The 9,709-nt window shown below is 36.6% G+C and overlaps 1 protein-coding gene across 1 annotated transcript; it reads left to right on the forward strand.

Annotated features, from left to right (window-relative positions):
- Positions 1 to 229: 229 nt before the first annotated feature.
- On the forward strand, positions 230 to 4,275 carry LOC147404365 (putative xyloglucan glycosyltransferase 12). The gene is made up of 5 exons (XM_086440292.1): positions 230 to 1,851; positions 1,939 to 2,247; positions 2,331 to 2,621; positions 2,716 to 2,829; positions 3,186 to 4,275. The coding sequence occupies exons 1-5, from the start codon at positions 1,093 to 1,095 to the stop codon at positions 3,810 to 3,812; spliced, it is 2,100 nt and encodes a 699-aa protein (XP_086296418.1). The 5' UTR covers positions 230 to 1,092; the 3' UTR covers positions 3,813 to 4,275.
- Positions 4,276 to 9,709: the final 5,434 nt, after the last annotated feature.

Consider the following 9,709-nt stretch of genomic DNA (forward strand, 5'->3'; position numbering starts at 1 on the left):
TACTACAAGTTATTAAAACTATCATCATCACGATCTTCTCGTAAAAGCTACGTTAGGAAATAAGCAAAATCTTTCATGTAATTTCGGACATGATGAAGCAAATTTAGGCGACTTGGTCGTATTTACTAAGTTTAGTTTCTCTCTCATCGAAATTCAAAAATAAAGTGTTTTTTTTTATTTTTAATTTCCACTTTTTATCTTTCTATTACGCGTTTGTTAGATTGGTCGTCGTCTCCTTCCCTTGGACTTCTCTCTTTGTCTGTCTGTCTGTCTCTTAGAAGGAAGATGGAAAGATCGTAAATTTAAAAAAAATAAAAAAATCGAAACCAATTTTCTTAATTTTTTTTGGGTTTATTTAATCTCTCATTTATTCTTGAATCTCTATTATCTGGCTCTCTGTTTCAAACAACATACATTTCAGATCTGAAAATCTGAATTTTTTTAGCTTCTCTCTGTAAAAAATTCTCCTTTTTTTATTTTTATTTATTTTTTTTTTATTTAGGGTCTCTCTCTCTGTCTCTCTGTCTCTCTCTTTTTAGAGTTTGGGTTTACGTTCTCTTGCAGGTTTGTTTAAAGAAGTGGGTGAAATTGTGAAAAAAGAACGTCTTTGTCGATTTTTTCATATTTATTTTCTCAAATTTCTCAGTCGTTTGTAAGAAAAATTTGTATTTTATTTTCGAATTCTAATAGTCAAATAGAACGTGCGATCTTACGTTCTTTTTTTCTGTATTTTAACGTGTTTTCTGAATCCAATTCGAAGACGTGTTGAGCTGTTAGTTTCTCTCCCTTTCTCAAGTTAAATCGTCCAAATGTCGCCATGAATTAGAAACGCCAAGCTTCGATTCCTCTCCCACGCGTCTCCTTCTTTGTCCACTTTCATCTTATCTGTCTGTCTGTTTGTTTGTTTGGTTCTCTTCTGTTCATCTCTGAAAAATGAAAAAAATGAGATTAAACAAGTTCTTTTAGATTTTTTTCTCACGTTGTGTGATTTTTTGAAAATATTTGAGTGATTCGAGACCTTTTGATTCCTTGAAACCAAAAGGGTTCGTTTGAAATTCGATTTCGTGAATTGGGTCTTTAAGATCAGAGAAAATGGCGCCCTCATTCGATTGGTGGGCGAAGGAAACTCGTCGAGGAACCCCTGTTGTTGTCAAGATGGAAAACCCTAGTTGGTCCATGCTTGAATTAGAGAGCCCATCTGAAGAAGATTTCCTTCTAGAAGGAAATCAAAGTGTCGGCAAAGATCGAGGGAAGAACGCCAAGCAACTCACTTGGGTTCTTCTTCTCAAAGCTCACAAAGCTGCTGGATGCTTAACTTCAATTGCTTCAACAATGTTCAATCTTACGGCCCTTATTCGTCGTCGGGTTAATTCAGGAAGAACCGATTCGGATGGCAATGAGATAGATATTAATGAGAATCCCACTGTGAAGAGCAGATTCTATACTTGTATCAAGTTGTTTTTATGGTTATCTGTGTTGTTGTTAGGGTTTGAGGTGGCTGCCTACTTCAAAGGGTGGCATTTCGAGGCTCCTCATCTGCAATTGAACCATCTCTTATCGACCCCATTAGGTGTTCGGGGTCTGTTTGATTCTTTGTATTCTAGGTGGGTTTTGGTTAGGGTGGCATACTTAGCTCCACCTCTCCAATTCCTTGCCAATGCGTGTATCGTTCTGTTTCTTATACAGAGTGTCGATCGATTAGTTCTCTGTTTGGGTTGTTTTTGGATTCAATTGAAGAAGATCAAACCTGTCCCTAAGCAGACTATTGGAGATATCGAATCCAGCAAGGGCAATGTAAAGGATTACTTCCCTATGGTTCTTGTTCAGATTCCGATGTGCAACGAAAAGGAGGTAACTTTCAATCCCAATTGCATTATTGTTTGTAATTCTTATTGTTCAATAATAGATATGTGTTTAATCTTCAAGACCCAATTTTAGGTTTATCAGCAATCCATTGCTGCTGTTTGCAATTTAGACTGGCCGAGATCGAACATACTAATCCAAGTCCTTGACGATTCGGATGATCCGACAACCCAATTGTTGATCAAAGAAGAGGTTCGTAAATGGCAGCAAGAAGGTGCCCACATTGTCTACCGGCATCGGGTTATTAGAGACGGGTATAAAGCCGGCAATCTTAAGTCTGCCATGAATTGCAGCTATGTCAAGGACTATGAGTTTGTCACCATATTTGATGCCGATTTCCAACCCACCCCAGATTTCCTAAAGAGGACTGTTCCCCATTTTAAGGTATTGGATTTGATAATTCCACTGTTTACGTACTCGGATTTTTTTTTTGCAGAATTAATCTAAAACCCATTATTGTTATGCAGGACAATGAGGAGCTAGGACTTGTCCAAGCGAGGTGGTCGTTTGTGAACAAGGATGAAAACTTGCTCACAAGGTTACAAAATATAAACTTGTCATTCCACTTTGAGGTGGAGCAACAAGTGAATGGGGTTTTCCTCAATTTCTTTGGGTTCAATGGAACGGCCGGAGTATGGAGGATAAAGGCTTTAGAGGAGTCCGGTGGTTGGTTGGAGAGGACCACGGTCGAGGACATGGACATAGCCGTGCGGGCTCATCTCCATGGTTGGAAATTCATCTTTCTCAACGATGTCGAGGTATATATACTACATGTTAGAATGGAAAAGAATGCATTATTTCAATAGTTCATATTGGATTTCCTCTTATAAGTATTTCATTTTCCCTTTTCAGTGCCAATGTGAACTACCAGAATCTTATGAAGCATACCGTAAACAGCAACATCGGTGGCATTCTGGTCCCATGCAGTTGTTTCGTCTCTGTTTGCCTGACATTATTCGAGCCAAGGTGCTTTAATTTTCAACTTTGATTTATGTTTCATAATCACCATATTGCTGATTTTGTAATGGGTTGTGTTCCGTTGACTCAAGAAATGACACAAGATCTTGACCATGCAAACACAAAATCTTATGGTTGAAAATTGTCATTGCGATAAGTGTCATTGGGATATGAATGTGGAGATACACATAAAATCTCAACAGATAGATTATGTGTTTCCACGGTTAAGATCTTATGTCATTTCTTGAATCAATGGAACCTGACCCGTAATGGTTATTAGTTCAACTTTTGCATGCTTTTTTGGGGAATCATAGCAAATTTGATTGCTAAACTTGTGCTGTTTTTTCTTGTTTGGGTCGATACAGATCAGTGTGTGGAAGAAGGCCAACTTGATTTTCCTTTTCTTCCTACTAAGAAAACTTATTCTACCCTTTTATTCCTTCACTCTCTTCTGCATTATTCTCCCGATGACAATGTTTGTTCCTGAGGCCGAGCTTCCATCATGGGTTGTTTGCTATATCCCGGCAACCATGTCATTTCTCAACATCCTCCCGTCCCCGAAATCCTTCCCCTTCATCGTCCCATACCTCCTTTTCGAGAACACAATGTCTGTGACCAAGTTCAATGCCATGATCTCAGGTCTCTTCCAACTTGGGAGTGCCTATGAGTGGGTGGTAACAAAGAAATCTGGCCGATCGTCCGAGGGTGATCTTCTAGCGTTGGTTGAAAAAGAGGCAAAGCCACAGCGGGGCGGCTCAGTACCCAATCTTGATGCCTTGGAGAAGGAGGAATCTAGACAAGTGCAAAGGGAGTCTCGGAAGAAGAAGCATAATAGAATATATACAAAGGAGTTGGCGCTCGCCTTCCTTCTCTTGACTGCTGCGGCCAGGAGTTTGTTATCAGCTCAGGGTATACATTTCTATTTCCTTCTCTTTCAGGGCATATCATTCCTTTTGGTGGGTCTTGACTTGATCGGGGAACAAGTTGAGTGAGTGAGGATGGCAATGAAATGTAGGTAATTTAAGAGAAATATGTCAACTAAATACAGCAACACAACGGGTGCCCGAATTAAGTGCCACTGAAACAGAACAAGCGTGGAGGGTTGGGCTGTTGTTTTTCTTCTTGTTCTCACCCTCCAAGGTCCATGTCAAACACAATCCATTGAGAAAAGTGCTTGTGTCAAAGAGAAAGGAATTGCTCTTGAGAGAGAGAGAGAGAAGGGGGGGGGGGGGGGGAGGTTGAAGAAAATGTTGTTGCTTTTTGCAAGTAATTGGATTTTTTTTTATTCTTTTGTTTTAGGGTTCCAATTCTTTTGTAAGAAAATTTAGTTATTTGAACAGGGATTTTAGATACAGTTCTCAGGAGGAGGGGTGTGCTTCAAGCTCTCCAAGTTGTTGTTTTTGATTTTTGTAATCTTTTACATAAAAGCAAGCAAATTAAATTTTACAATAGAGATCTTTGACTTGCATTTTTCGACTTGTGGATGCTTGTCTTCTAACTGAATTCATCACCTTCAATCAATGCTCTCCACTACCAATCTAGCCCAAGTGATCTATCAATTCATTGATCGGGGTAGTTTGATTCTGGCATAAAGCCTAACGCAGCTATTATTTGATTTTTTGTGATTCAACATGAACATAACTAAGAGATGGGTTGCAGAAAGTCAAGAATCCTAGAATAATACGCATGTCATGGCGACATACGTACACTGGGAATCATGACATACGTAACACTGGGACTGAAGTCATTTTTGTCTCACAACTACACTGTTGGAAAATTCGCGAGTAATTCGAAGTTGTAGAGAGCAAGATTGCCACGCGTGTTGTTGAAGTAATCAATGCATCTCAGATTTTACAAAGGTGTGGTACTTGGCAAAAAAGCTCCGACAAGTAAGTCAGATTTACAGTAAATTTTTTATCAGAATCTCAAAATAATAAACACAATATCGCTAACTACATAGACTTACCCTTGTTCTTGGAAGATTATTGATGCACCCAATATCTCTTTTCTAGATTTTCGACAATCATCGTCTTTCCGAGAATCTCTGTCATTTACGTGTAAAGGTGACATTTTCACTTCACCATCTCTAGGTCCCAACTCCCAACCCTGCATTCATGTTCTCTCGTGAGATGGTTATTTTACTTTTTGAATCACATAGTTTTTTCATTCCTCATTTTTTCTCGTTTCTTTCTATAGGACCATCTAGCGCAAAATGGTTGGTAAAAACCCTAGAACCTTGAATCCTTTATGGATTAAGTTTGAGATTTTGATGGATGAACTTTCTCTAGTCTGCTGATAACCAAGGCCAAATCAATGGATATATGAGATACGCTGTCACCATCCTGTCGAGGCGCCTAAGCGGTCTGGGAAAGGGTTGTTGAGACCAATGGTCGAAGTGGAACCGTCATGTGTGCTGGATGGAATGACTGGGGGAGTCGTGAGTTTAGTCCTACATTGGACAAGTGAAAATGCAGAGCCTATGCTATAAGGACAAACCAGATCTTGCATAGTAACGCGTTTTAAAGCTGTGCAGAGCCACTGCAGACTTTGACAAAAAGCGGATAATATTATACTATTGTGAGTCTGAGAGTCCCTTTGCTTCTATGACCAGGTTTGTAGATAACTGTATGGGAATTTTTATAAAATAACATATCGGTTTACTGATGTAGGACAGTGATGCCTAAACTAAAGATGGGCCTGAGATCAAAGAATAAACCCTGAAAAGCAATTAAAAGCATAAATTTGAATCTCATTCAACCATAAATAGCAGAAAATCTAATAGGCAATTAGATTGGGCTCTATGGCAACTCACAATCCAATGGTTTAAAGGAATGAATGCTAATGGACAATTGGCTTCTACTCACTTTAGGTTTCATTTCTAATCCAAGTGGATTCTCTTATTCCTTTAAGGACTTGGAGAATGGTTTAGAGCCCAATTGCAATAGGCAAAAGGAATTTAATATGTGCTGAAATTCTGCATTGACTTCATTGCCAATTAATAAAATCCAACTTCCTAAACTAAATGTCCGATGTTTTGATTCGAGCATTTTTTGGATTGCGGAATTGAAGTCAAATGGTAGAGAAGTCATCAATCAAGCCAATTTCAGTGTCGAGGTCCACTTAGAGGCCGGTCAAATGTCAATGTGGTTCGAAAGACCTAAAAATGCTCCACATGACATCTTTAGGGGACTTTACCCTCTACTTGATTGGATCATAGTTGGATGGTTAAAGTGGAGATGTACTTCTGGAGTACTTTATCGTACATGGAAAAGTTTTATGAGACGGTAATAACATAACACCAATTATGTTTTATGAAGTTGAATATTGGATAATTAAGAAGCGTCATATTAATAAATTGAGCATAGTAGCATAAGAGAGATGAGGATGGTAAAATGGATGAGTGGATAGATTATGATAGATAAGATTAGAATGGAACACATCCAAAGAAATATAGTAGTTCTAATAGATAATAAACTTAGGGTGTGTTTGCAAGCGGGAGTTAATCGGAATTGGAGTTGGAATTGATGGAGTTAGTTATAAGTCCTCAAATAAATTCTAATGTTTGGCTTATCTAGGAATTCAGCTTAGGAGTTGTTAAAAAACTTCAACCCTTGCATTTTGTTAAGATTGACTATGACTTAGTTGAGTCAATTTGGTTTTATGTATTTTTATTATTATAAAAAATTAACTTTAATTATTAATTTAAATATTTATTATATTAAATAAATGAGATTAAATATTTTCTTATCACTTTATTTCATTATAAATTATAATTATTTAAATACAATTCATTTAATAAGTAATGAAAGTGAGTCAAACTATTAATATACAAAATGACTGAGCGAGTCAATTTGGTTTTTGAGATGAAATATTATGTTAAGATTTAAAGTAAGTCTAACCTTACTAACTTAGCAAGATTTTCATTCTTACTAAAGGTTGTTGAGATCACTTTATAGCATCCAAAAACACGATTTGATGCCACATGGATGCAGAGGATGAAATTCTATAAATTTTGACGGAAATAAAACTTATAAAAAGTTATTTTCCACCGTTAAATTTTAATTTTAAATTTAGGAGTTTAGTAATCGGTCCTTTTTCAAAATAATATATCATTCAGATCTAGGCAGATGTGGGGATGGATCCATATTTGACTCAAATCCGACTAAGGTTAAAGGGACATCAACTCATATCTGACACATATTGTTCTTCGGATCTACTCCAAGGGTCCAAACTCGCTAAATTTGGATCACTTAGAATTTTGGATAAAATCCGACCCATTTTTATGATCTATTCTAATCGCCTTATTTTGTTAAAAAATAATAATTATTTAAAGTAAAGAGAGTTGAATGATTTATATTAGAGTGGTTAATGGGCCGGGTTTTGGTCTAATCCAACTTGACCTGCTTTGGATCGGGTTTGGATTTTGAGTGTAAGCCCAGCCCGTTACACTATATTAAATACAATATATAATAGTCTTATTATATTAAATTAATAATGATCCCCTTACCTCGTAATGTCTTTGAAAATGGGGTTTGTCTGACTTGCAAATGGCCATAATGTTGGTGGAAGTGGACTGGGCTTGGACTTAGGTTTTATTTATTAAGACTGGTCGGGCCCGATATTTAGATGGGTTACGTCAGGGACTAATTTTTTAGCCTATAAAAGTTGGGCCCATCCCTGTTCATTGATAACCCTAATTTATATATTAGATGACTCAAGTGAGTCAACTCGATTTTCGGAATTAAATATTTTTGTCTGGAATTGTAAATCTTACCCACATAGGTGGGAGTTATAACTCCTTTGAAAATGAGAGTTGATGACCTTCTTGGAGTTGTTACTCCATTGAATTGGTGAACCAAATAACCAATTAGAATTCTGAGATGGGAGTTGTAACTCTAACTCCCATTTCCAAACACACCCAAAGAGAACATTGGTTGAGATGGTTTGGGCATGTTTAGTGAAGGCCAATTGTAATTCTTGCTAAAAGAAACATTCAAGTTGAAAGTACTAAAAGAGCAAATTGAAGACCCATAAAAACTTAAAAAAGTGAAAATAGATATCAACTCATTTTCTACAATAGAAGACTTGGCTTTGGACAAAGTTCAATGGAGGAATATTATTCATTTAGTTGGCTCCAAATCCTTAGTATATGTTGTAGTTGTTGTTGTTTTTTTTATTTGGAAGGTAATTAGGGGTTTAAGCGGACCCCCACCTCATTGTTGTTGTTCCTTGTTCTTTGGGACTAGAGTTTCAAATTTGATCTGAGCCATATTAAAACTTTATCTCGGAGTATATGATAGTTTTATCAGGTTTTCTTCATTTTCTTTTTGTTTCCTAGTGCCATAGTTCGTAGTCGATCCTCAACTTCACAACAGTGAGGTCATTCCCATCTCGCCTACAATTTCCACAACAGTGAGTTCAATGGGGTTCTTCCTTATTCCATCCTATTCTAAAGTTTGAATTTGAGGGTCTCAACTCAAAAAAGAGAATCTTAATCATAATAATGTTGTTGGAAGGAGAGAAATGAAGTGCTTTTGACTCATGAGGTCCTTTTCATGTTTTTATTTAAAAGAGCTGATATTGGCACCCCAACTTTTACTTATTACACCCCAATTAAAAAAATAAATAAGATTAGTGAATGATTGAGAATAAGTAAAAGTTGGAGTGCCAATAGCTCTCACGTTGTTGTTGTTTTTTTTTTTTTTTTTTTCTAGATTTCTATATTTTGGGTTTAGGATTTTATATGAACCCAATCATAATTGTAAACAACTACTGAAATTGTTTGAAGTGCTTAATATTTTGTAATCTTGAGATTATAATTTGAGCCAAACCTTCGTGATGTTTAAAGAGTGTGTTTTAATCTTTAATTGGGGTGTCAATAGCAGCTCCTCTTTATTGGTGTTTCTAAACAAGATCTTCAAGAGTTTTATCCCCTAAAGGTTGGAAGTTCATGGTTAGGTAAGATATGGTCTTGTTCAACTCATATAGTTCCATCGGCCAATACACATTTCCATGTACCTTCCTAGTCTTGACCCTCCCATAGCTTCTCTGATGGGTTTCAGGCTGCTTAAAGTGAGTTTAGTTTTGTCATCTGTGACATTTAGTATCCAAGTGCATGCAAGCTACAAAGAATGGAGTTCAACCCAAACCAAACTTATTGCTTAGAATGAATATAAGAAATCTATAAGAAACATAGTAACTAGTCCATGATACAAATGTTTGTTCATCCTTAAAAGAGATTTGATCTCATTTCCTATCATTGTTCCATTATTCACAGAATCTTTCCTGAGTCCATTCCATCTCAATTTAAAAAAAAATTGGCAAAAACAAGACTTCACGCAAAGAGAGAATCTTATGGGACCCTAACACCTTAAGCGGTTTGTTAGGGGACCTATAATTAAAGGAACAAAAAGAATATTTGAAGGGAAAGAGCAATCACTTCAAGAAACGATCAATGGCATATTAGGGTTATTATTCTTTTTTGGGGTAAAGTGTTTGTTTAGCTTAAAGGTGTGTTCTTTAAAAATTTGTGTCTAATTGGGACCGCATGTGTCCGGTTCTCCTTTTCTTAATAGCACTTCAGCCAAAAAATCTCATTTTCAACAATATTTGTGGGTCTACCAACCATCATACATATCCTCTAGTTTTTTAAGAGATTCTATTAGCACAACAACTTTTGCTAATGGCACCCCAATTTATATGTAAATTGCCAAAGAATTAGCACACATCTTAGAATGCCATTAATAAAAGTTGGTGTGGCAATAGAAGCACCCTTTTTAAAGATGAAAAAGGCTAACATCCCATTTTCAACAAATCGGAATCTTTATTGGAATAGAATGAAGCATGGCTTTGAAGACATGAAATGTAACCAAAATCAATCCCCAACGCA

Source organism: Akebia trifoliata, chromosome 4 (genome assembly GCF_017979445.1).
Source record: "Akebia trifoliata isolate Shusen 1 chromosome 4, ASM1797944v1, whole genome shotgun sequence".
NCBI classification, from domain to species: domain Eukaryota; kingdom Viridiplantae; phylum Streptophyta; class Magnoliopsida; order Ranunculales; family Lardizabalaceae; genus Akebia; species Akebia trifoliata.

What these genes read in the sequence shown, in the direction of transcription:
- LOC147404365 (XM_086440292.1), top strand. Translation starts at nt 1,093, where the DNA reads ATGGCGCCCTCATTCGATTGGTGGGCGAAGGAAACTCGTCGAGGAACC. An exon ending in CGATGTGCAACGAAAAGGAG is followed by an intron (nt 1,852 to 1,938) that starts GTAACTTTCAAT and finishes ACCCAATTTTAG; the next exon opens with GTTTATCAGCAATCCATTGC. An exon ending in CTGACATTATTCGAGCCAAG is followed by an intron (nt 2,830 to 3,185) that starts GTGCTTTAATTT and finishes GGGTCGATACAG; the next exon opens with ATCAGTGTGTGGAAGAAGGC.